At 45.0% G+C, this 26,922-nt stretch overlaps 1 protein-coding gene across 8 annotated transcripts in view; it reads left to right on the top strand.

Annotated features, from left to right (window-relative positions):
* The first annotated feature begins 7,558 nt into the window (after positions 1-7,558).
* Positions 7,559-26,922, top strand: part of SETX (senataxin) — a 64,719-nt gene continuing 45,355 nt past the window's right edge. For 2 of the 8 annotated variants that reach the window (XR_006196125.1, XM_042913972.1), the window contains exons 1-7: positions 14,290-14,919; positions 15,782-15,992; positions 18,209-18,318; positions 22,897-23,116; positions 23,856-23,975; positions 26,083-26,254; positions 26,656-26,743. Coding sequence is in view for 7 of the 8 variants with exons in the window: in XM_042913972.1 (XP_042769906.1) it covers positions 14,743-14,919; positions 15,782-15,992; positions 18,209-18,318; positions 22,897-23,116; positions 23,856-23,975; positions 26,083-26,254; positions 26,656-26,743 (1,098 nt within the window). In the remaining variant the exon portion in view is untranslated. Of the gene's footprint in view, positions 7,707-8,286; positions 8,435-9,267; positions 9,384-14,289; positions 14,920-15,781; positions 15,993-18,208; positions 18,319-22,896; positions 23,117-23,855; positions 23,976-26,082; positions 26,255-26,655; positions 26,744-26,922 lie in introns of those variants that run through there. The other 6 variants (XM_042913968.1, XM_042913970.1, XM_042913971.1 and 3 more) reach the window with 6 other exon arrangements.

Genomic DNA, 26,922 nt, shown 5'->3' with positions numbered 1-26,922 from the left:
CCATTAAAGAGGCAATTGGCAAATTGGACTTCATCCAAATTTAAAACTCAGACTCTGCTGACGATACTTTTGAAAATAAAGCCACAAATTGCGAGAAAGTAATTGTTGCAAATAAGGCCCTGGCATCCAGGGGATGTGAAGGAGTCTTACAACTTAATAAAGACAAATAATCCAATTAAAGGAGACTACTGGCTTCCAGTTCCACATATAAGGAGCTTAGAAGCCACCCCTCCATCCTAACGAGTGGAAAGCCGAACGAGCTGAAAACTCAACTCTTCTGGGACCTGTAGAAGAGGACGTGAGCAGCATGCTGCCTCAAAGATTAGAAAGACTGCCCGGCAAAGGGAATAACAGCTCACATGAGCAGAGCCCGCAAATGGAAACGTCCATGGGACCCAGTGCTGAGTAAGACAACCCACACTGTAACTGAGGTATCGCTGGAGGCTTAGCGTGGACATCTCTGAGAGTTCCAAACTCCACAGGCGCTGATTCTTAGGAGAGGGCCCACGGTTTTATGAGATTTACCTCCAGGAGCTTGACCAGGTGTCCACTGTAAATATCAGAGGGAAAAACCCCTTGTTCTTCCAGCGGGGAGAGGGGAAAGGGAGCCATTCTGAAATACACTAGAGCATTCTGTTCTCAACAGAGACCTGCCCTCAGGAAACACTAGCCCACCAGAGCCTAATCTTGCCGGGTATTAGAAGAACCTAAATGACCTGGGGGAAGGAGAATTCCCAAATCCAGTGAGCTCCAGTTACCTGGGGGAAGGGAAGTGCCCTACACCAGCCCTCTCTAGCCGTCCTCTACTAAAGGGACAAAAAAAAAAAAAAAAAACCAGTCCAGTGGCAGAAACTCACGAAAACACTGAGATCTAAGCCTCAGACCGTAGGAACACTTCCCCTCCCCTCCCCCCACACCTTGCCGTGACCTACTCAATAAAGTCCCATTTACAACCCTTGCTCTTGAACACGGTAGGTACATCATGCCTCCCTGTCAAGAAAAAATTCAGGGCATACCAGAAGGTAAAACACAATCTGAAGAGACAGAGCAAGCATCAGAACTGGATGTGGCCAGGATTTTGGACCTAACAGACTGGGAATTTAGAACAACCGTGATTAAAGTGCTAAGGGCTCTAAGGGATAAAGTAGACAGCATGCGAGAGCAGACGGGCAATGTAAGTACAGAGACGGAAATTCTCAGAAAGAACAAAAGAAGAAGGCCTAGACACTTAAAAACCCCGCCAGAAACGAAGAATGCCTTTGATGGGCTTAGTCGTAGGCTGGACATTGGCTGAGAACTGAATCTGAGCTTGAGGATACAACATTAAAAGCTGCCCAAACTGAAAAGCAAAGAGAACAAACAAAGACTGAAAAACAGTATCCGGGGACTGTGGTAGCACCACCAAAGGTATAAGGTACTCATAATGGGACTCCCAGAAGAAGGAAGAAGAAATATTTGAAAACGATGGAGAATTTCCCCAAGTCAGTGTCAGATACCAAATCACAGATCCAGAAAGTTCAGAGAACACCAAGAATATAAGTGCCAAAAAACCACAATTGGGCATATCATTTTCAAATTACAGAAAATCAAAGATAAATATGAATTCTTGAAAGAAGCCAGAGGAAAGACTTATGTAGCTTTGTCCCGCTCAGTGGCGAGAAACTCAAAGCTTTCCCCACTCAGGTCAGTTACAAGGCAAGGATGCGCCCGCCCCCCCCCCCCTTTTTTAAATGATTTATTTGTTTTCGAGAGAGAGTATAAACAGGGGAGGGGTGAGGGGGGCTGGGGGGTGGGGACAGAGGGTCCAAAGTGTGCCGGGGTCCAGGTCCAGCAGTGGGTTAGACTGGCCGCTTTACCGTGGCAAACGTGGGATTATGTTTGTTAGCAATTTCCTTGTAGCGTGCATCATCTCGGCATTACCTGATTCTAAAAACGTTCCTTTGTGTCATCGCCCATCAAGGAACAACATAGTTATTTTCTTGTAACGTTCCCTCCTGCCTTTTTGCTTCTTGATTAATTTCTTCATACTGCTTTCATTATGTATCTACATTTGTCTATAAGGCATTTGCTTCACTATTTTCCCGAAAGGTCATCTAGCTCTCAACACCTCAAGTGGAACATTTACAGCGACATGACTTCTTAATTGTTCCTTTGAACCATTTGCTGTATGAGGAACAGAAGTATTCGCTTTGGTCTGGGGTGCCAGGAGGGAGCCCAGAGGGCCCTGGGAACCCGCGCCTTATGCGCTCCCAGAGAGACAATGTATACCTAGGAACTAATGAACCATTCTGTACCTTAACCCCCCAGGTCCAATCATCATCTGGAATGCCTCCTGGGGGCCAAGTGGGCCCAGGGGTCGGAGTCACACTTGTATCCATAGATACATTCCTTTGTTGCCAGAGCGGGGATTTCGAACCCATCTGTCCCCTCCCTGGCTGGGAAATATGTGGGGCTACCCTTCCTTTAGGCAGAGGAGTCTTTATAGGGGGTGGCGAGGGCTGGATGTAGGGCTGCATAATTTCCCTGCGGACTCTTCTTTCTTTCCCCAATGGTTCTTTTCCCGGGGGGCCCGTCGTGGGCAATTCCCCCACCGACAAATCCCCAGGTACTTTCATTGGTGGGGGGGCTGCCCCGACCAAGGCTAAGGCCAAATTACATAGAATCGGGAATGCAAGAAGCTTCGCTTTCAGTGAACCGCCATGCAGTCCCCATCCGTCCAGCGCCCGGGCCCTGCCATCAGGCCGGTTGGACAGCTTGGCTTCCGGCAAAAGTAGGCTCCGCGCTGACAGCAGTGAGCCCATGTGGGGCTCGAATTCACAAACCGCAAGATCATGACCTGAGCTGAAGTCGGATGCCCAACCGACTGAGCCACCCAGGAGTCCCAAGGATGTCCCTTCCCATCATCCTTTCCAACATCATACTGGAAGTCCTTGTTGATGCATTATGGCAAGAAAAGGAAATAAAAGGTATACAGACTGGGAAGGAAGAACTAAAACCATCTTTATTCACATGTGACTTTATCATCTACGCAGAAGATCCAAAAGAATTGACGAAAAAACTGGAACCAATAAAAGATTATAGCAGGGTTTTAGGATTTAGGTTAATATACAGAAATCAACTGCTTTCCTATATACTAGCAATGAACAAGTGGAGTTTGAAATTAAAAACACAGTAGCATTTACATACATTAGCACCCCCAGAAGTGAAATGCTTTGGTATAAATCTAACAAAACATGTATAAGATCTATATGCGGAAAACCACAACACTCTGATGAAAGATATCAAAGAAGTAAATAGATGGAGAGGTATTTCATGTTCGTGGATAGCAACACTCGATATTGTCAAGATGTTGGTTCTTGCCAACTTGACGTGTAGACTCAAGGCTGTTCCCTTCAAACTCCCAGCATGTTATTTGTGCCTATTGACAAACTGATTCTAAAGTTTAAGTGAGGGGCAAAAGACACAGAATAGCCAACTCAATATTGAAGGAGAACAAAGAAGACTGAGGCTACCCAACTTCAAGACTTAAAGCTACGGTAATTAAGCTACAGTAATTAAGACAGTGTCCTCATGGCAAAAGAATAGACAAGTAGATCTCTGGAACACAGAGAGGGCCTAGGAATAGATCCCCACAAATGATCTGTCAACTGATCTTTTCCAAAGAGTAAAAGTACAGTGGAACAAAAGATGGTCTCTTCAGCAAGTGGTGCTGAACAATTGGACGTCCACACCCAAAAAAGAAAAAAATAATATAGAGAGACACAGACCTTACATCCTTCACAAAAATTAACTCAGAATTGATCATAGATCTAAATGTAAAACCCAAAACTATAAAATTCCTAGAAGATAACGCGTTAGAGAAAACCTAAATGATCTTGGGTATGGTGATGACTTTTTCAGATACAACGCCAAGGGCATGACCCACGAAAGAAAAAACTGATACGCTGGACTTCATTAAAATTAAGAGCCTCTGTTCTGTGAAGGACAATGTCAAGAGAGTGAGAAGCCACAGACTTAGAAAACATATTCGCAAAAAGACACCGCTGCTAAAGAACTGTTAAGGGAAATATACACAAAACTCTTAAAACTCAACAATAAGAAAACATACGGCCTGATGAAAAAATGGGCACAAGGCTTGAAGAGACACCTGACCAAAGAAGATAATACAGGTTGCAAATTTGCATATGTATTTGTATTTGTATATGCTCCTTATGTCATCAAAGGAATGCAGATTAAAACAACAATGAGGTACTATTACACGCTATTAGACTGGCCAAAATCTGGAACACTGACACCACCAAATACTGGGGAGGATGTGGAACAATAGGAATGCAACATGGGGCCACTGCTTTGGAAGCCAGTTGGTATTTTCTTACAAAAAAACTAAACCTACTCTTAGCACAGGATCCAGTGATTGTGTGCTTCATATTCATCCAAAGGAACTGAAAACTTATGTCCGTGCAAAAATCTACACACAGATGTCTATAGCTACTTTATTCATAATTGTTGAAACTGGGAAGCAACCAAGATGCCCTTCAGTAGATGAATGGATAAACTGTGGCCCGTCCAGAGAATGGAATAGTATTCAGTGCTAAAAAAAAAATAAAAGAGCTATCAAGACATGAAAAGACATGGAGAAACCTTAAATACACATTAGTCAGTGAAAGAAGCCGAACTGAAAAGGCTACGTACTGTGTGGTTTCAATTATATGACATTCTGGAAAAGGCAAGACTGTGGAGACAGTAGAAAGACCAGCGGTTGCCAGGGGTGAGACTGGGGAGGGATGAAAAGGCAGAGCACAAGGATTTTAGGGCAGTGAAAGCCCTCCACTATATTATAATGATGGATACCTCTCTATACATTTAATGTATAACACCAAGAGTGAACCCTAATGTAAACCTATGGACTCTGGGTGATGATGATGTGTCAGTGTAGGTTCATCAGTTGTAACAAATGTACTATTCTGGTGAGGGATGCTGATAACGGAGGAGGCTATGCATACGTGGGGGGCAGTGAATACACTGGAAATCTTTGTACTTTCAATTTTTCCGTGAACTTAAAACTGCTCGAAAAAGATTAAGTCCTTAAAAAACAAACAAACAAGCAAAATGGTCAAAGGACTCCTTCAAACAATTCAGACGAGATCTACTAATTCCCAATAATCACAACTTTTTTTTTTTTTTTTTTGGATAGTGCACATGCATACACAATAGGGGAGGGGGCAAAGGGAGAGAGAAAATCTTTTTTTTTCTTTTTACATTTTTAATTTATTTTTGATAGACAGAGACAGAGCACAAGTGGCGTAGGAGCAGAGAGCGACGGAGACACAGAATCCGAAGCAGGCTCCAGGCTCCGAGCTGTCAGCGCAGAGCCTGACGCGGGGCTCGAACCCACGAACCGCGAGATCATGACCTAAGCCAAAGTCGGACGCTTAACCGACTGAGCCACCCAGACATCCCAAATGAGGTATACTTTTACCAGTGGGGCGACTGAAATCTAAATGATTCAAAATAGGAAGTGTCGACAAAGCTGTGGAACAAACGGAAGTCTTGCATTTGCTTATAGGGATGTAAAAATCACTTTGGAAAATGGATTGTAGGTTCTCATAACGTTAAAGACACACTTATCCTGTAATGTAATGTAAAGACACACTCCTTGGTATTTACCCAAGTTAAATGAAAACATGTACATTGAAAGACGGGCCCATGAATATTCATAACAGTTTTATTCGCAATTGTAGAAAACTTAAAATCACCCCATATCCATCGGTAGATGAGAAAAATTGTGGCATATTCATTTAATGATGTCATACTCCAAAATGAAAATGATTGAGGATACATGCAGTGACACCTCTGACCCTCACACGCTTCTTATTGAATAGAAGACAACTGACAGAAGAGTACATAGCGTATAATTCCATTAAAATGAGTTCTAGAACAGTCTGAATGAATCTATGGTGGTGACAGATAAGGTGATAGAAATCAGGTCACCAGTCCGGTTGGGTGAGTGTGGACAGTGTCCCCATCGCACTTTGCGGGATGAAAAAAAAATTTTTTTTTTTTTTATCATGACTGGAGATGCTTACATGAAATGATGGAGGCGTTAACATGTCCTCAAAGCATGCACTTAAAATCCGTGTATTTTATTGTGTATAATTTAATATAAATTATGTAGAGTTGAAAAAAATTAAGGGAATATGAGGCAAAAGTGAAGATGATTACAATCAGTAGAAATAACAAAAATTTCAACAATTAAGAGACCAAATAGAAATAACGAGCATTTATCATTTACAGATTGAAAACAAATGTGGAATTAAAAGGCCCAGAGACGGCTCGGAGACAGGATGAAATTGTGACTTTGGTTGAGCTTTAGGCACTTTTTGCCTTCACGAGCACTTTCCTCCTTAAAAATATCAAATATTTTTTTAACGTTTATTTATTTTTGAGACAGAGAGAGACAGAGCATGAACAGGGGAGGGTCAGAGAGAGGGAGACACAGAATCTGAAACAGGCTCCAGGCTCTGAGCTGTCAGCACAGAGCCCGACGAGGGGCTCGAACTCACTGACCGTGAGATCATGACCTGAGCCGAAGTCGGCCGCTTAACCGACCGAGCCACCCAGGCGCCCCTCAAATATCATATTTTATGACCACTTTGGTATAAAGGCAGATATTTTGTTAACTATTAAAAAATTGACTGCAATCTAAAGTTTCACCTTTTTTTTTTCCGGCTTTTATAAGAAGTTAGAACGTTGTCGTGTGTTCCTAGCCCAACTGTCAGGTCCATGGGAGTTTTCCCCCACCTCCCCACCCTCTTCCTCCCACCTCCACTCCCCCAACCCCTTTCTCCCCCCCCCAGTACCCCCCACCCACACCCTGTTCAGGATCCCAGGTAGTCTTCTGTCTTCTGTCCCTTAGCAGGGTGGAGAGGAGTTTGGCACTTTTAAACTCTTTCAGGGGCGCCTGGGTGGCCCAGTCGGTTAAGCATCCGACTTTGGCTCGGGTCATGATCTCATGGTTCGTGAGTTCGAACTCCGCATCAGACTCTGTGCTGATAGCTCAGTGCCCAGAGCCTGCTTTGGGTTCTGTCTCTCTCTTTCTCTCTGCCCCTCCCCAGCTTGTGCTCTCTCTCTGTCAAAAATAAACGTTTAAAAAATTAAAAATAAAACTCTTTCATATGTCAACTTTGGTAACAACCTAAGTAACGCATTCCGCAAGGATCTACCTAACAGTGGTGATGTCAGGGAAGTACAAAATCCCGGTGACTTTTACCATTTTGTTCATCCCTCAAAATAATTTCTTCCCCCAATAGCCCTCCAGATTCTCATTTCAAACAAATATTGCGTAAACACACTCCTTCAGTGAGGACGTACACATAACGAGTACGGTCTGAAACAGTTTTGTGACCTAAGCGCTTCGTGTGGCTACAGCCAACTGTCCGCACGCTACAGAAGCTTCGAGAAACCAGGCGAGCAACGGTCGTTGGCCTCGCGCGCGCTTGCGCGAGGTCCCACAAGCCCCGCCCCCCTCGCTATAAGTTTCCTCGCCTCGCCCCCGCCCCCGCCGCCCGCTCAGTCTTCGGTTACAGGTCCCGGAGGCAGGACCGCAGCCGCAGCTCCGGCCTCGGTGGTGCTGGTCGGCACCTGTCCCTCTCCCGCTTTTCCGCCTCTGCCCTCAGTCGAGGCAGGGGCGGCTTCTCTTCCTCCAGGTCAGTGGCAGGCGGTAAAAACCAGGCAGGCTCTCCGGTGGCGATTGCTGTTACGGTACTTCGTGAACCCCTTTCCCGTAGTATGAACTCCCTCTCCCCATTAGGTGTTGATTAACGTATTATATTTTAGGAATTTAAGGAAATCTAAAAGGAAAAAAAAATCCCCCTCAATCTGTAACACACCGTGCTGAAACGCCCGGGGCGTTGCAAAGATCAGAAAAGGGAACGACCGTTAAAGGGTAGAGGCTAGACGCCTAAGTCGCCCCGGGGCTAGGCGCGTCGGGGTCCGACCCTGACCGGAAGGGAGTCCTGGACGGGACCAGGTTCAGCGCACCGCAGTCGACGCCCCTCCCCCCCCCGTAGGGCGCTCCCGATTGGCCGGAACCGGCATCCCGGAAGTGACATCAGCGCCAGGCGTTTCGGCCTCCCGGCGGAGCCGCGGTGCGTCTCTTCCCGTGCTCCGCCCCTCCGCGCACCAAAACAAGAAGGCGGAGGGGCGGAGCCTGCGTTCGGCCGACGCCGCGCGCGGGGGAGGGGCGGGGCCTCGGCGTGCGGCGCTGCCGGGTTGGGTGGCCGGGTGGGAACGGAGGCGCTCGGGTGCGGGCCCGCACGTCCGCCCTCGGCCGACTGTTGAGCCGAGGCATGGAGGTGGGCTAGCGGCCGAAGCGAGGCCGAGCGGGGTGAGGAGAGCGCGGCGGGCTCGAGGCTGTGGGCCCGGCGGGCGTGAGGTGCGCGCGGGGCCGCGTGGAGTAACCGTCGCGGCGCGTCAGGCCCGGGCGGCGGGTGGGGGAGGGGCGGCGCGGGTGGGGGGGGCCGCTTTCCTCGGGGGGAGGGCAGCGACGCGAGGAGGGCGGGGACAGCCCGCCCCCTGGTGCCTCCTGCACCCCGGGGTCCCGGGCGTCTGGATCCCCGCCCCGTCCCCCGCCGTCGTGTCCTCCGCGGTGTCGTGCGAGCTGCTTTTGGTCCGGGCACTGCGTAGTTCCTTTGGGGGATGAGTCGGGGGCTCGCCGGAGAAAGCCCGGTCCTGCTGCCCCGGGGTCCTCCTCCCCCTCGGGAGAGAGTGCTGCTCCCGGACGGCTCCCCCGAGTCTTCCCCTCCCCACCTGAAGGCGCTGGAGCTCACTGCCCGGGGGGCTTTGTCCGCCGCCCCACCTCTCCGGGCTGCGATGGGCCCGAGACGGGCTCGGCGCGCTGGACACCGGGTGCGGGGCTCTGGGGGAGGAACCTCCCCCGTTAGGAGCAGGAGTGCTCCGGTTGGAGTGGCGGACACGAGTTCCGGGCCGAGGGCTGAATCTACCCGCGGGTGCTGATTTGGGGGCTGTTTGTCGAAGTGCCCAGCCGTTCCGTGCGCGGGGACAGCGTCCTGTGGGCTCAGGAGCGCAGTTGCCCCGCTTCTGCAGATTTGGGTGCTCACGGGCAGGCTGTCTGAGCCGCAGCCGCTTGTCCGGTTGGTACCGTCTGGCCCGACTTCATAGGGTGGACGTGAATGAAACCCGGATGGAGTATAAAAACCACTTCATCAGTTTTGTTCCTTTTCTTCCCCCTCGCCCGTCCTGTTTCAGAAATGTTCTTTTGGGCCCAGAGTCTGGGTATACATGAGTGCAAATCCTCACCCATTCACAAATAAGCCTAGGAATCTCCACCGAGAGGATCACTTCTCTGTAGGCCGTTAGCCCAGGTAATTATTTTTTAAGCCGACATCTAAGATGGTTTTCAATCCCTGAATAGGTGTCAGGCACCGGAGTAAAAATATGCAAAGCAGATCCGTGCCCCAGACTGACAATTGGTGGGGATGCAGCAAATGTGTGGTAGGGGTGGGAGACAAAAAGTGAACAGCTCGACTCAGCGCAGGCAAGTGCACTGAGATGTGCAAAGTCCTGAGGGGGTAGGAGCGTCGGCTGAGAGCGGAAGGGCGAGGATGGGTCAGATAAGCCCTCAGATGTGATGAGGTACAGGGGTTGATTGCACACGGGAGGCTCTCAGATTTTCTCAGAATCACTGCTGAGGTGTTTTTAAAAAAACGAATCTGAGTTGTATTTATCTCATCTTTTTTTGTTTTTTGTTTTTTGTTTTTTTTAATTTTTTTTTTTTTTAATGTTTATTTTTGAGACAGAGAGAGACGGAGCTTGAACAAGGGAGGGTCAGAGAGAGAGGGAGACACAGAATCCAAGGCAGGCTCCAGGCTCCGAGCCGTCAGCCCAGAGCCTGATGCGGGGCTTGAACTCACGGATGGTGAGATCATGACCTGAGCCGAAGTCGGACGCTTAACTGACTGAGCCACCCAGGCGCCCCTATCTCATCTTTTTTTGAAGTTCCTTTGCTGAGTCTGATGTGCGTTGAGGGTTGAGCGCCAGGCAGAGCTGCGAAGGTTGGGTGTTCAGTGCGAGCTTCTCTGAAAGCAGGAAAGGCCAAACACCCTGCATGCAGCATTTTAGGAAGAGCAAGTAGGGGGGAACCGTGAGAGATGCCGAAGCCCGATAACGGAGGGCCTTCTGCAGTGAGGTCAAAAAATGTGAATTTTATCCCGAAACTGGGGGAGTTCAAAGGTCAGTTTTTGCTTTCCCCTTCCGCAGTATGCTGGGGGAAGAATTGGTGGTGGATGAAATAAGAGCCATTATTTATTTAGGCTTCTGCAATCCAGACAAATGGTGAAAACACATCCTATTAAGGGGGTGGCAGCGTCGCTGGGAATAAAGCGTAGATACAATTAAGGAGGGAGACTATGGAATTGAAGATGGATGCTAAGGGAGGACATCTAGGGTCATTGTCTTTGAAAACAAGGGACGGTAATGTCACACGAGTAGAGAGCATATAGGGTGAATCACGGGTTTAAGGGAAGGAGTTCCTTCTGTCTCTGTCTTTGAGATGCCAGCTCTGTGCAGTTGGGATACTGAATGTATCTGCGAGACTGTAGGCTAGGCTGCAATTGTCGTTTATTGAGTGCCTGAATGACAGCTAAGTGTCGCACTGAGAGAGAGAGTTTTACATGCTTTCTTCCGTTACAGGTAGTAATGGAAAAAGTGGTTTGAATTAGGTCACCCAGAAAGAGAAATGGGATGGAGAGTCCTGAGGCAAGCCTTTGGAAACTGATATTTGAAGGGGAACAAAGGAAGAAGTGACCGTGAAGGAGATTGGGTAGAGGAAGTGAAAGGAGAATGGTGTGCTGTCTTAGCTAAAGAATGCATGGTCAAGAATTTTTATATGCTTTAGAGGAGGCAGAGAAAAAACTCTGTTGGATTTGGTGATACAGAGATGACTAGGGACCCTGGGAAAACATGCAGTGAAATGTAAGGGTAGAAGCCAGATCGCCAGGGAGCTATTAAGCAGACAAATCCAGATTACTTTTTCAAGAAGTTTAGCTCGGTAAGGTAGAGGAAAGTGATTGTCGTTTGAGGTGTCTGGCCAGCTAATATTGAGAAATGGTGTCCCCAAGGCAGGTCTTTGGAAAGTCGGTCTGTAACCCTGGAGAAGCATCCTGTGTTAGTGACGAATCAGTTCTCTTTCTGAGGCGCCGAGTGTGGCTCTTAACGTCTGTTCTGCAGCTTGAGGGTTCCTCGGGCACCACCATCTGTGGCTCAGTCGTAGTTCCAAGCAGTTAAAATCGGATGAAATGAACAAAACTCAGGCCTTCCAGAAGGACTGAGTTGGGCAAAAACTTCAAGGATTTATGGTCATCTACCAACAGATTTTCTCCCAAAAGAAAAGCTACTTTATATACCCCATTTAGATGCTCGGGCCAATGATAATTTTAGATTTGGGGGTGTAACCACCCGTTTATGGCCTTTGCAGAGGAATCTGGAAACACTTTCTGTTGTTGACATGCTCTATAGCACTGTTTTCTGTATTCTAGACTCCGTGGTACCCATCTGTTATATGGCAAGCAAGAAAAGTTAGTTCTGCTTTCTGGGGTGTGGAAATAGGCTAGCTCTGTGAGTGAGTGAAATACAGAAGTCTCCTTAATGTTCTTAGTAGAAAGTTTCTTTCTTTTTTTTTTTTAACTGCTAATTATTTTAAAGTCACAACATTTTATTTGTACTTCAGACCCTAATTTTTTTTTCAAAGTTTTCGATTGACTGCAAAAATCCTGCTTGAGGCAACTGAGGTTTGAGAATTCTCCAGAGTTTCACTTTCTGTTCTTAGATCTGCTTCTAAGTTCACTCCCCACGCTGAAATAGATCACTGGAAAAAACAAGTGTGTGAAGACTTTTAACTTACAATATTATGATATTGGCCTTTTAGAGTTAACACACTCTGCTTTGAAAAACATAATTTTGTATTCTGCAAAGCTAATGTGTTACTTGGTATTCCCTAGTTCGCGGCCCCCTTGCACAGGGTGGGTATTAGTAAAATCTAATGGAATTGGAATTAGTGTTTAGGAAAGGGCAGGATTCTCCAGCTGAGCCAGCATGCTTTTTTTTTTATTTTTCAAATGAGGATTGTGTAACTCATTTTTTTGCTCTTCAGGAAGCTCCTAATCTAGGACGTAGTGAGCTTTTCTTCTAAATGAGTTTCCATACCTCCTTTTGAATGTTGTTTTCTGTGTGTTTTCTAAATGTCCATTTCTGTATGTCCTCCTTAGCTTTAATGTTGAAAGCCACCCTGAGTTCTTTTTAGAAGGGTGAAGAAAGCGTACAATTAATAGTTAATCTTAAAAATTCAGAAGACAGATGCACATATCCGATTTTACTTATGCGTTTATGTATAATTACTTAATCATGGAAGTAAGAAGAAAATAAGGGATTTTTTTTGAAAACCAGCTTATTTTAGGATCTGGCATTACGCCAAAAAAGCCTCAGCAGTGAAATAAAATTTCCGTCAAGATGTCATTGATTTCCCGTTAGCAGACGTTTTGCGCTCTTGAATTTTATGATGATGATGCATTTGAAAACGTCACGCTGCTGGGTTTCTGTACCCAGGTATTCAATGACTTGGGTCATTTTTCTTAATCTTTTATTGTTTCTTCTCCCTCCCTGAGAGGAAACTTTAGACCTTTCTACCCCATGCATTTCCCCTTAATTTTAAACCACCAATACATTGTATATCCCTTTATGTACTTTAGGCATATTTGTGCTTTACACATTTAAAAAAAAAAAAAAAGGCAGGATTTTTTTGTGTTTCCCACTAACCAGTTTTCATCTCCTTGAGGATGATTTCACCCCTGATGAGAATGCATGAGTTAGGTCCATCCACTTAGGAGACGGGCTTAGTTTTTAGTATACAGTCTGCAGTCGGGGTTGTAACTTTTTCCCCTTGAAGCTTGTATCTTACATCCCTTGGACAGTTCATTTCAGGCCGTTTCTGAAGATCAGGCTCATTAGATATTTTCCTGGCCCAGTTCCCAATGACTGATCATTTTCATAGGAAAGAAGACTTGCTTCCTTCCTCCTGGGTGTGGTTTTCTTGCTTTTGTTACAGACTGGCTGACAGCTGTTTAGATCTTTTTGACTTTGGGCCGGTGGGTTTTTCTCCTGGGTTGCGGGTTTTGGGGTAGCTAGCATACTGTCCAGAGCGGAAGTTCCTTCCTCAGTACCTCACGTGGGGGGCTGTCAACTCCTGTGATGTTAACCCTGATCACTTGGTTGAAGGTGTGTTTGCCAGGTGTGTCCGCTGTAGTGTTATGGTATCTCCCTTTCCACACCCTCTCCTTGGGCCTTGTGTCACCAAGTCCAGCCCACACTCAAGATGGGGTGGGGTTAAGCTCCGCCTCTGGGAACCCAGAGCGTCTATATGTGTTGTTGGGAGTTCTTCTGCGCGTCCGGTTGGTCCCCCATCTTGTGTTCATTCATCCAGTCGTTTCTATCTGTACGGATTCTTGTGTGTCTAGACTGAGGGTTAGAATCCACAGATTGCAGTGGGTGTTTTGGTTTTTGTTTTTGATCAAATTGTCTCAGCTTTGGCCATCCAGAGCTCTTTCGGGTTGGCCCCTGTGTTCCTGTGACATGCCCGAGCCCTTTTGTGTTTTGAGTACTTTGAGGTACGTCCAGGCTCACCGCGTGTCCTTGCTGAGCTGTAACACACTGCTTACTGATTGTGAGCTTTGTATTTACTTTCACCTCCATTTAGTGTGCGATGCAAATACAGCGTCTTCTCTTTATTACACCTCGTTGGAGCTGGAGAGCTCTTTGGATTTGGGCTTCCGTCCTGTTTGCTCATCCGCAGGGTTTCGTGCTGTTTGTAGTTCCGATGAACCTCTGCCTTGTTAGTACGTCTTCATTTAAACCTCCGACACCTGTGCTTCTTGGGATTTTCGCTTGTTTCCTGGGACCTTCCTGTTTGCTCCTTTTGAGACTGCTAGGATTTGGACAATTATTCTATCTGGACCCTTTCTCGTGAGTTTGGATGGTGGTCTCTGGTATTACCACACAGACAGAAGGTGGGAGAGCTCAGAGATTGTACTTAGTAGCAACAGGTTGTTAACATTTTAGCTGTTACACTTGACAGCGCATTGACAAGCGGTGCAGCGGTTCATGCACACGTAGGTTCGTGCACACGTATGTGCAGATTCGTGCGTCTGTACTTTCTAACCCGGGCAGAGGTCTCTGAGTTTTTGTGACTGGTGTGGATCAATACTTACGGATTTTTAGGTCTCCACGGATTTCTCGAAAACGTGTCTTCGAGGAACGTGAAAGGTTCCCTTAACTTTTGACTTGGCTCCAGTACATCCCGAGAACACTCCCAAAGCTGTACTTTGAGAGCACCGGTACGTCTTTGTCTCCGTGGCTCAGCGTCAGTACCACGTGGTCTTGAGCTTCCTCCGTAGCACATCCGTGTGTTCCATGCTGGTGGGTTTGGATTGCCTTGGTTTGGTTTTTGTGCTGGCAGAGCGCTTTCGTTTCCTCGTATTTCTTACGTGCCAAAGATGAAGTTTTTAAGGGGAGGCTCAGATTTGAGTGGACCCGGTTGATAAGCCGGCCGGCGGACCATTCTTGAGGTGGCGGGGGCACGTTCTGAGTCGAAGGGGAGGGTCACACGGAAAGGCCCGAAGTGCCATTTTTCGGGAGTCTCCAGGTGTCGTCTTTTCTGCGCACAGGGGCAGAATGAGCACGTGTTGTTGGTGTACGCCCGGTGGTGTTTCCACCGCTGACTTCCTCAAGCGCTATGCGTCCAGGACCCACGCCGGGGAGTTTCAGACAGCCGACGAAGACCTCTGCTACTGCCTGGAGTGTGTGGCCGAGTACCACAGAGCACGCGACGACCTGCCCTTCCTGCATGAGGTAACGTGCGCCGGGTGGACGGTACGCTTCAGAGCTCGATAACTAGGGAGACGAGAGACCCGAACTCGGCTGGGTGCGTTCGGGAAACAGGATTGACCGATGAGACGGAATTCAAACCTCAGCCGACTTTCGTGATCCCTCGCTTTCAGTCATTGGGATCTAAAACAGTTGGATGAGATGATGTGTGGGGTTCTTGTCTTTTGCTTCCAGTTTGTTCTTTACGTCCGTATATCTGACAGCGTTACGTCCTTTTTTTCTTGTTTTTCACGGCCGTGTATTTGACAGTGTTACGGTCACGGGTCTGAATGGCTTGGGTTATTTTTTTATTGGTGATTCTTTTTTTCTCTTTTCATTTTTTCATGGGTACGTGGTGCAAACTTCTTTTTTTTTTAAAATTTTTTAAGTGTTTTATTTATTTTTGGGAGAGAGTGGGAGCGGGGAGGGGCAGAGAGAGGGAGACACAGAATCTGAAGCAGGTTCCAGGCTCTGAGCTGTCGGCACAGAGCCGGACGCGGGGCTTGAGCCCTCGAAACGCGAGACCGTGACCTGAATCGAAGTCGGACGCTTAACCGACACCCAGGTGCTCCTCGTTTCCTTTTAAATAGCTGATAAAGCATAGTGCTATATTTATAGTAAAACTTCATGAAAGCAGTTTTTGCACACCTCATGTCGTATGTGCCTCATACATCCTAAAAGTGGCCACGTTTAGTGACTTTTCTTCAAATGAATCTAATGTGGTAGTCTACTTCTTGAAACTTCTGAAGTTTTATACTTAGGGGAAGGCTTTCTAAAAAGATCGTGACATCCAGTATTTTTGGATAATAAGATATAAAGCTTACCTCCCACTTTTCTTTCTCTATAGGTTTTGTGGGAATTAGAAACCTTACGTCTCATAAATCATTTTGAAAAATCCATGAAGGCAGAAATTGGGGACGATGATGAATTGTACATAGTAGACAACAATGGAGAGGCACAGCTTTTTGACTTCACTGGCCAAGACTTTGAAAATAAGCTTCGGGTTCCTCTTCTTGAAATCCTGAAGTATCCGTATCTGCTTTTACACGAGCGTGTTAGTGAGTATCTTGGGTGTTCTACGAGTTCAATCTGTCTTATTTTAAGAACTGCAGGAACTCCGTTTTATCTGTATTGAAAATCCGTTAAACAGATCATTAAGATACTTCATCTTTTTTCCCAACATTTTGTTGATAGAAGTTTCCATCCACAGAGGAAAGCGAGTGGTCAGGTGAACACCGCGTACCCACCACATAGATTCTGCAGCTGCTCACATCTTGCCGTATTTGCTTTATCACACGTTTACTCCTCTATCCATTCGGTTACTTTTCATTCTTGTAATTTGTCCGTAGCAGAGTTCCTCAACGTTGACACCATGGATGTTTTGGACGGGATACTTCTTTGCTGTGGGCGCTGTACTGTCCATTGTGGGATGTTCAGCAGCCTCCCCGGCCCCTGCCACCTAGATGCCAGTAGCCCTCTGCTCTCCCCGCTGCCCCTCTTAGGACAACCAGACTGTGTCCACATAGTGCCACGTGTCCCTGCAGTGTGGAGAGGGCGGGGCAGGGGAGAGGCAGAATCGTCTCTGGTTGAGAACTACTGGTCTGTAGTAATTTTTATTAATGATTATGGCATGGCATATCATGGCTGCCTGAACTTAGGTCATTTATATTTGTATTTCTTAATGTGAATCTCATAAAAGTGAAGACGTCACATGATCTGTCCAATCTAACAAAATAGCAGTACCTTTTTTTTTTATCTTTTCCAAATAACAATACCTTTAAATCATTTAGTATCTAGTCCGTATTCAAGCTTTCCCAGTACTTGCAAAATGTGGTTTTGGCTGCTTTGTTTAAGAATCCATTCAGGGACCACCTATTGCATTGGCTCATATTTTGTACACATTTTTGAATACAAAGTAGTCTATTTATACATACACAAAGAAACTTTTTTTTTTTTTTTTGGCTATAGCCTTGACTTATTGAGACCATATAGTTGCCCTGTGAAATAATGCACTTCCTGGATTTTTCAGATCGCTTCCTGGTGATGTTATTTCACTTCTTTATTCTCTGAATTTTCAGTAAACTGAAAAGCACATCTAAAGATTTGGTTAGCTAAATCACTTCTTTCTAAATAAACTGTAAGTAAATTGTGTTTAACATGCTAACAGGTCCGTTTTCAAACATTTATTAATGAATACTACATCCAAGAAAAGTACATAAATGGTGAGTTTTTACAAACTGGACACACCTATGTAGCCAGCACCTGGATCAAGAAACAAAACGTCAATACCCAAGAGCTTCCTTCCTGCTTTTCCAGTTATCGACACTCTTCCACAAAAGCCATCCATTGTCGTTGACAATATTCTTTGAACTTTGACAAAGTAAAGTTGATTCATTAGGGGTAGGGTAAAGGTATGAGTCTGTTCAAGACACTTCTTTTCGTGTTTTGTATTTTTTTAGAGAGAGTGAGCAAGCGAGTGCACAAACAGTGGAGAAGGGGCAGAGGGAGAGAGGGAGAGGGAGAGGGAGAGAGAGAGAGAGAGAGAGAGAGAGAGACTCTCAAGCAGGTTCATGGGGCTTGATCCCAGGACTCTGGGATCATGACTTGAGCCGAAATCAAGAGGCAGACGCTCAGCCGCCTGAGCCACCCAGGCGCCCCTATTCACGACGCTTCTGAAAGAGCCGTGTGGACATTTCCATAAAGCAACAGGTATTAGAACAGTCAAGCAGGGGTGGACTTGTGGAACAATAGACTCCAGAAATAAACCAAGAATATTTGGGGAACTTAGTGTTAGATGATGGGAGCATGTCAAAGCAGTGGAGAAAGTGAATTATTCAGTAAACGAGAGTAGGACACAATAGCCATTTGGGGGAAAGGCTCACTTTATCACGCCAGTACCAAGTAAAGTCCATGTGGATCGAAATGTAAAATGCTAATGGAACTGGACTTAAAATCATGCTTTTGAGAAGATACCCTATGGATATAATTATGCTAATTATGCCAAAGATAAGAAAAAAATATATCTATACCGGTAAAGTCACAGTAGTTCATAGGAGCACACTGTGATCAATCACACAAGATTAGTCTTTCAGGCGAGTAAATACTGTCGTTGAACTTACGTTACCAACATTTTTATGCCTCATTTGAGAAAAAAAAAGGAAAAGAACAGCTTTTTATTTACTTACAGAACAACCGAAGGAGCCAGATTCACGGACTCTTGATAAAGTTGATAAGGTTTATGTCTCATATTTACTGTCTTGTTTTTTCTATTTAGACGAATTATGTGTTGAAGCACTTTGTCGGATGGAACAAGCTAATTGCTCCTTTCAGGTTTTTGACAAACATCCAGGCATTTATTTGTTTCTGGTCCATCCCAATGAAATGGTGAGTATGAGTGGTAGGCGATGAGAGGATATATTTTATTTTTGCACATAGAGAGAGCCGTAATAGAGGGTTTCGGTGTGTATTTTGTCTAAAATATTGAACCGTTAAAAATGTATAATCACACCCCTCAAAAGGTAAGCGTTTCTCGGGACCAGCAGTGCAGCAGAAACACCACGTGATAAACGGTGGAAACCTCTAGGTCCGGGTGGCTCTTGGTAGCTGAGCATGCAGTTTCTGCCGGATGACAGTAGCTCCGGGTGTAGTCCAGGAAAGGCCGAGAACCAGAGTCCGGGCCTGTGCACAAAGTAGACTCTCCCCTGCCTGTGAAAGAAAGCTGACAGTACGGCCAGATGCTCTCCGGCACTGGCCTTCTAGAGCCACATAGCAACAGAGGAAGGAGGTCCAGCCGGGCACCCAGGACCCGGGCCAGGCACTCAGATGCTTCACGACTGAGTCTGCAGGGCCCCTCCCTCCCTGACGCGACTGGTGGTTGGCAGCCCGAGCTGCTGATGCTAGACCGGTGCCAGATGAGGGACACGAGAGAAAGAAGAGAAGGTAGCGTAAGAACTTAATACAAAGTTGGTTGGATGCTGTGGTAAAGCCTGTTGATAAAAACAGCTAAGTTCGAAGAAAGTGAATCTATCAATAATAACTTGGACGGGGTAGTAACAACGTGATGGGGTTGGCAGGCAAGATGTGAGAGCGTGTGGGCTAGCTTTTCATCTTGTTAAGGGCGGAGCTAGGTAATGAATTACTTTAGAAGGTAAAAAAAATGCTTTAGAAGAAATAGAGAAACATGGTTCATACAGATAAACAGGTTTAAGAATATCAGTGTTTAACATAAGCGGGCTGAATTTGTCAGTGAAGACACAGATTAGATTGAATTACAAAAGAAAATCCGTGGTTTTGTTTCCAAGAGAAACACCTAAAACTTAGGGTGCAAAAAGGTTGAAGGAAAAACAATTAATAGGCAAATACTGACCTCATCAAAGCTGGTGGAGCTATTGTTTTTTTTTTTAATTAATTAATTAATTTATAAAATTGTACATCCAAGTTAGTCAGCATCTAGTGTAGTAAGGATTTCAGGAGTAGATTGCAGTGATTCATCCCTTATGTATAACACCCAGTGATCATTCCAACAGGTGCCCTCCTTAATGCCCCTTGCCCATCTGGCCTATTCCCCCCACCCACAATCCCTCCAGCAACGCTCTGTTCTCTGTATTTAAGAGTCTCTTATGTTTTGGCCCCCTCCTTGTTTTTATATCCTTTTTGTTTCCCTTATGTTCATCTGTTTTGTATCTTCACTCGTATGAGTGAAGACGTATGATATTTGTCTTTCTCGGACTAATTTTGCTTAGCATAATACCCTCTAGTCCCATCTGTGTTGTTGCAGATGGCCAGATTTCATTCTTTTTGATTGCCGGGTAATACTCTATTGTATGTATCTTCTGTATCCATTCATCCGTTGACGGACATTTGGGCTCTTTCCATACTTTGGCTATCATCGATAGTGCTGCTATGAACATGGGGGTGCACGGGCCCCTTCGAGACAGCATCCCTGTATCCCTTGGATAAATATCTAGTGGTACAGTTGCTGGGTTGTCGTAGGGTAGTTCTCTTTTTAATTTTTTGAGGAACCTCCATACTGTTTCCCAGAGTGGCTGCACCAGTTTGCATTCCCACCAGCAGGGCAAAAGAGAGCCTCTTTCTCCGCATCCTCGCCAACATCTCTTGTTGCCAGTTGTTCATGTGAGCCATTCTGACAGGTGTGAGGTGGGATCTCATTGTGGTTTTGATTTGTATTTCCCTGATGATGAGTGATACTGAGCATTTTTTCATGTGTCGGTTGGCCATCTGGATGTCTTCTTTGGAGAAGTGGCTATTCATGTCTTTTGCCTGTTTCTTCACTGGATTATTTGTTTTTTGGGTGTTGAGTTTGATAACTTTTTTATAGATTTTGGATACTAACCCTTTATCTGATACGTCATTTGTAAATATCTTCTCCCATTCCGTCGGTTGCCTTTTTAACTTTGCTGAAAGCTGGTGGAGCTATTGTGTCATATCAAATAAAATCGACATTTGGACAGGGGGATAAGGTTACTGTATAATAACAGAAAACTCAATTTATCAAGACTGTAGTTTTTTTACACAAGTCTTATGTGGCTGAAACCGTCTCAAAATAAATGATGCAGTTATTGGTAGAACTTCAAGAAGAGGTGGTGGATTGATTACTGTGGAAGATTTCACTGTACTCCTCTTCCACGCTGATGAATCAGTAGACAAAACCCAACAAGGAATGGAATATGTGCACAGGGCAGTATGCAGACATAACCTAATGGGCATATATGTGAGCTGGGCATCTAACCATTTTTTCAAATACGCATTAAACGATAAAAGCGATCACGTTCTAATTTGTGATAAATATTACATGTTTCAACACATTTCAAGGACTTAGCGTTGGCATCATCCCTCTCGTGATCTCTGATCATAACACAATTTAGATAGAGGTTAATGAAAAGATAAATGAGTTTCCATATTTCGAAAGTAGCACATGCTAAAAAAGAAGTCATTAAGACTTAAGCATACCCAGAACTGAATTATAATGAAGGTGCCACATTAAAAAATTGTAGGATGTGGCAAAAGAGTGCTTTCAGGGAAATTTATATCTTTAAGTAATTGTGGAAAAGAAGAAAGCCTCAAAATTAATGAGCTGATTATTCCTCTTAAGAAGCTAGGGAGCAATGGAATAAAAAAGTAGAATGAAGGAGGTAATTTCCGGATGTGAACTCACTTAACGCCTTACAGCAGCCCAGTGAGGCAGGTAATGTATAGAGGAGGAAACCGAGTCAGACTTGGCCACAGCCAGCCAGGCTAGTGTGTGGTGACCGGGTGTCATACAGGCAGCCTGGCTCCAGGTCCCCGGGCCTGGTTTTGCTGTTTGCTTTGCTTTCCCTTAATCTGCACTCTCTCAGCCTTTGTCCTTTATGACATTTCTGAAGAGTGCGGTCATCCCTGCCCGTCCCCCCCCCCCCCCCCCCCCCCAATCAGAATGCTGCTCATTTGGGGTTTGTCTGATGTTTCCTTGTTGTTAGGTTCAGGTTACGCGTTCCAGCTGGAGGACTGCATAGAAGTGATGTTCTGTCCTCCTCAGAGTGTCACCCTCAGAGGCGCTCCCGTGTTACTTGCTCTTTGTGGTTATGTTCATTTTGATTAGCCAGTCAAGGTGGTGTCCCATTTCCTCACCGTATAATTTCTGTTTCTTAGCTATCGGGAGACCACAGAACGGCCCCGCTCCTCACCAGAATTTTCTCCCAAATTGAGCGTTAACTGGTGGCTTTTGCCTGAATCACTTTTTTTTTTTAAGATTTGCAAAATCATTTCCCAACCCCAGCACTCTACACGTTTGCCGGTTAGTCCTGGACATTGGTTCCACTATCATAATCAAGAACTCTTTTTCTTTCTCCCACTTACTTGCCTATTATCAGTATGGACTCATGCATTCCTTTGTATGTTTTCCAAAAGCTTAAAATTGATTACTTATGTTGGCACGGAGCCAGCCCATTCCTGTGTCCTGTAGCTCTGTTTTTCAAACTTCTGGCCATCCACAGTAAAAAAAAAAAAAAAAAAAAAAAAAAAAATTGGTTTTCATTGGTTACATACACACATATGCACGTGTCAGCTGAACATTTCCCCAAATCCTACTCCTGCGGGATGCACGCTGGTCTTTTTCTGTTTTATTTTATTTAGCCTTTTAAGGTTGGTTGTGATTACTAGGTTTAACTCATAGCCCACAAGAATTTTTAAAATCACTTCCCTGTGCTGTATTGCCATTTAGAGGTGACTTTTGATTTCTTTTCAGGCTCCACTTTTTTTTCCCCCTCAACTTTCTATTATGGAGAATTATAAACATACAAAAGTAGAATGGTGTAATGAACCCCCTTCTGCCCATCACTGAGCTTTCTCAGTTACCAATATGTGATCAATATTGTGTTGCCTTTTGGATTACTTAGAGCAAATCTTAGACATCAGAGCATCTTATCCATAAGATACTTAAATATGTCTCTAAAAGATAAGGGTTTTTTTTAAAAAAAATGAAACAATATCACCACTGCACCTAAAGTACTAATTCCTTAATGTCATATTTCTAATCAGTGTTTAAATGGATGGAAGTAATTATCTCATAAACGCTTTTTTAGGGTTTGTTCAAATCAGGATCAAATAGGGTCTAAATATTGCATCATTAGTGTCTCGTGTCTTTTAATTTTTTTTTTAATCTTTATTTATTTTTGAGCGAGAGAGAGAGAGAGAGAGCAGGGGACGGGCAGAGAGAGAAGGAGATACAGAATCCGAAGCAGGCTCCAGGCTCCGAGCTGTCAGCACAGAGCCTGATGCGGGCCCGAACTCACCAACCGCGAGATCATGAGCTGAGCCCAGGTTGGACGCTTAACCGACTGAGCCACCCAGGCGCCCCAATATCTAGTGTCTTTTAAAATAGGGAATCCTGTTTTCTTAATTAGGTTCTTGCCGTGCATGGACAGTTACTTATTGAATGAAGTAACGAACGTGTTGTGCCTTTAGGTTCGGCGTTGGGCTATCCTGACCGCAAGGAACTTGGGAAAAGTGGACAGAGATGACTATTATGATCTGCAGGAGGTTTTGACTTGTCTTTTTAAAGTCATTGAGTTGGGGCTTCTGGAAGATCCAGACATCTACACTTGTTCTGTCCTCGAGAAGGGTAAACTGATTCTTCTGCCTGCGCACATGTACGATACCACCAACTACAAGAACTATTGGCTAGGTGAGTGCCGTTCCTACACGAGTGTGACTAGTAGTTTTCTATCATTTTCAATGAGTATCTTGCAAAGGAAGTGGTTTCTTGGTGATCTAGTGAAGGATCTCGTGGTTCCCAGTTCTCGTGCTGTCATTAAATTGACTTAGCCATTACATCTCTTGTTTTGAGACTTTATTCTAGAAACCATCTTTGTAAGAGGTGCGTGTTCGAGGGTGGCAAATCTTGTATTGAAAGCAGCACTAGCTATAACAAAACCTTGGTGTAGCGATGGACTTCAGTAGGGTTCGATGTAAGGGATTTCCCCATCTGTAAAATATTTCTTGGTGAAAGAGATACTAGCTTTGGTTTTCAGCAACTTCTACACTGACTCAAAGTAGGTCTCCCCTGCTTCACTGATTCTGAGTCCTACAGCCACGTGTCCTGTTTGGCAGTGATGAGTTCTCAGAATACGGTGATCTTAAAATTGGAGGCATCTTAGAGTTGAGGAAAAACGAATTGTGTGGTGATCCTCTTTGAAACTGATTTCTAACCAAGTTTGTACCATTTCCCTTTTTCTGTCCAAGTTGGTCTAAAGCCCTGTTACTGGGAGCGGTGGTGTCTGAGTGTCTCAGACCTGAGTGTTGGAGGAAGCGGGTACTGGTTTGCTTCATTTTACTGCCTTGTTACTCTTTTGCCAACTAAGCCGGAGAAAGCCTCCGAACGGTGTCATTTACTCAAGTCAGGAAAACTGTAAATGATCTTACAGGTATTTGCATGTTGCTGACCATTCTTGAGGAGCAGGCTATGGACTCCCTGTTGCTGGGCTCGGACAAACAGAATGATTTTATGCAATCAATCCTTCACACCATGGAGAGGCAAGCAGATGGTAATAATCTTTATTTGGTAAATGCTTTGGGATGCTGCGACGGGCCCTTTTAAAACATTAGTGTCATTGCAAGAATTTGGGTGTGTGGCATGGAAAAAAAATGGACGTGTTTATGGTTCAGTCACAGATTCAGAGTTTTAAATTGGAAATGACCTTGAGAGTTCAATTTCAACACTCTACCTTCATAAAAGATGAAACTGAAGGCCAGGGAAGTTAATTTACTTCTTCACGTTGAAATGCCCAGTTAGTGGTAGAATCAAGACTAGCAAATACCTTTCCAACGACATGGTAGTTAAAATTGTGGGGAAAGCCTCTCCTGTCCCTCTGTCTTCCTTTTTCCTGGTTCTTCTTCATTTCACTTCTGTTCTCTAGGGTTCCACTGTCCAGCATGGTGACTGCTAGCCAAATGTGGCTATGTACATTTAAATTAATTAAAATTAACTGAAGAATTCAGTGGGTCTTCCAGTCCCACGAGTTGTACTTTGAGTGCTCAGTAACCACATGTGCCTGGTGGTTGATACTGAACAGTGTGGATAAAGATCATTTCCCTCATCACAGAAAGTATTCTTGGGACAGTGCTGTTCAGAGTTTACAAGCTAGGGTGTAAAACTCGTAGTAATGTTTATTATTAGACCCTAACTTTCTTTTGCTTGTGGTTGTGTCAGGCTGATCAGGGAGGATCTGTAATGAATGTTTCTAATCTTGATGAAGGAATGAATAGAGATCCAGGATGCCAGATATTACAAAAACATAATGAAGATAATTTTTCCCCCACATTCACTTCTCTTTAGGCAACTCCAATGTGGATATAAACTCAGTTGTGCAAGGTTGCAGAAGAACTATATAAATGTTATTCTTTTTTTGATTGCATAGCTTCTCTTGCTAGGTTGTTCTCAGAGTTACTACTAACTTGTTTTCCAGCACTTACTACATTAATAGGTCATTTCTTTGTGCCTTGCCCATACAATTCTGTCTTCTCTGTTAATCCGGTTCCCTTGACTTTGAAAATGTGACTCACGTGACCTAAGAAACCTTTCATAATGGTCTTCGCCTAACTGATAACTTTGTTCCTTACTTGAGAGCTTACTGGGCATAAGACACTGTGTCAGCTGCAGGAAGGGATGAAAAAGTGTATGAGAAGGTCTACACGAATGCCTATGATTAAAAAAAAAAAAAAAAGTAGAGCTTAAGAGCCTTGAGGAAAATAAAGCAGAAAGTTCTAGAGTGACCAGATAACATCATGAGTAACTGAGTGAGCACTGTGTCAGAACAGGGCGGTAGATCAAATGACCAGGGAACGTTTGATGGAGAGGGCACGTTTGAGCTGGGCTGGAAGGACGGATAGGATTTTGCTAGGGGGTGCCAATAGTGAGGGCATTCCGGGTCTTACTTGGGGAGAAGCCAGCTGTCTGTCTGTGCTGTAGACGGGGTATGATTATGGGGGCGTGAAAAATAAAGCTGGAAAGAGACCGTAGAGTAGGATCTTCCAACTGCATGACTGAGGACTTTGAATCTCCTTGGGAGACATTAAGGAGCAGTTGAAGGCCTTTGAGTAGGCAGTATTTTGCCACTGCACATCTGATAGGAGGGAAAGAACTGGAGGTGAGAGCTTCTGAGTGATGGGAACTCCTGCCAATAGGATGAAAAGTAGAGAACAAAGCCACGTTGAGATACGGTTGGATGAAGGGTGTGTATCCGCTTAGCCATTAGCTAAGGGATTCGGTCCTTTATCGCAGCCAAATGGCATACAAAATGCAGTTCGAGCTAACCCAGAATTTCCCATATCACGGGCTTTGTTCAGTAGGAAGGATGTTTCAGGTGTGGCAGACAGGGTGAGAAAGGTGAGTTTACCTAGACTCTCTCAGTTTGTTCCCCATTAAACAGTTTCTTGGAGGCATATCGCATTGCTTGGGAAAAAATGCAGAAGGAACTTTAAAATTTACCAGGTTTTTAAAGCCGGTGTGGTTGGCGGCACTTTGCGTTACATGACTCGGTGCTTGGCTTTCGGTTTTGTGGCTCCCCAGATAAAGCAAGCCTAACTCTCAGCCTGCTTTCGTGTCTTTGTCTAATCGTTGCGTTATTCAGCAGTTACTTCGCTGTATTTCAGATGATAGCGTGGATCCTTTCTGGCCAGCATTACACTGTTTCATGGTGATTCTGGATCGCCTCGGATCAAAGGTCTGGGGTCAACGCATCGATCCTATTGAGGCGTTTCAGACCATTATCAATAACATGAGCTACAATAGAGAGATCCAAAATATACGGAACAGCTCTGTAAGGTTAGTTGAATTAACGTGTCAGGATTTTAATCTTTGTTTATTTTTGAGAGAGAGAGAGAGAGAGAGAGAGAGAGAGAGAGAGAGAGAATGTGAGTGGGGGAGGGGCAGAGAGAGAGGGAGACACAGAATCCGAAGCAGGCTCCAGGCTCTGAGCTGTCAGCACAGAGCCCGACGTGGGGCTTGAACTCTCGAACCACGAGATCGTGACCTGAGCCGAAGTCGGATGCTCAACCGACTGAGCCACCCAGGCGTCTGGTTGTGTCAGGATTTTCACATAGGCTCCGTGAGGAAGTCTGTTGTAACTGACTTAGCAATAGGGTTTTCTCCTTTTTGCTTTTTTTTTTTTTTTTTTTTTAAATTTACTTCATTTCAGTGGTTTGTATTTATTCTTACTACTTTAGGACCAAGTCAGAACCGGAGTCGTATTTGGATGATACAGTGACTTGTAGCCAGATCGTGTACAATTACAACCCTGAAAAGACCAAAAAGGTATGAGGCGTTTCGAGAATTCAGATGGTACTTGCCCTGCCTTTGTAGAGACAACATTGCACCTAATTGGTTGACTTGCTGATGTTATCATACACAGCTGCTCCGAACCAGCTGCTGCATAAGGGGTTTCTGGTTGAACGGATGTATCGTGCCCTGCGAAAACTGGACTCTTACTACAG

The sequence above is a fragment of the Panthera leo genome, chromosome D4, assembly GCF_018350215.1.
Source record: "Panthera leo isolate Ple1 chromosome D4, P.leo_Ple1_pat1.1, whole genome shotgun sequence".
Taxonomy (NCBI): Eukaryota; Metazoa; Chordata; class Mammalia; order Carnivora; family Felidae; genus Panthera; species Panthera leo.
The sequence above is the reverse complement of the archived record's forward strand: the minus strand, read 5'-3'. Positions and strand labels throughout refer to the sequence as shown.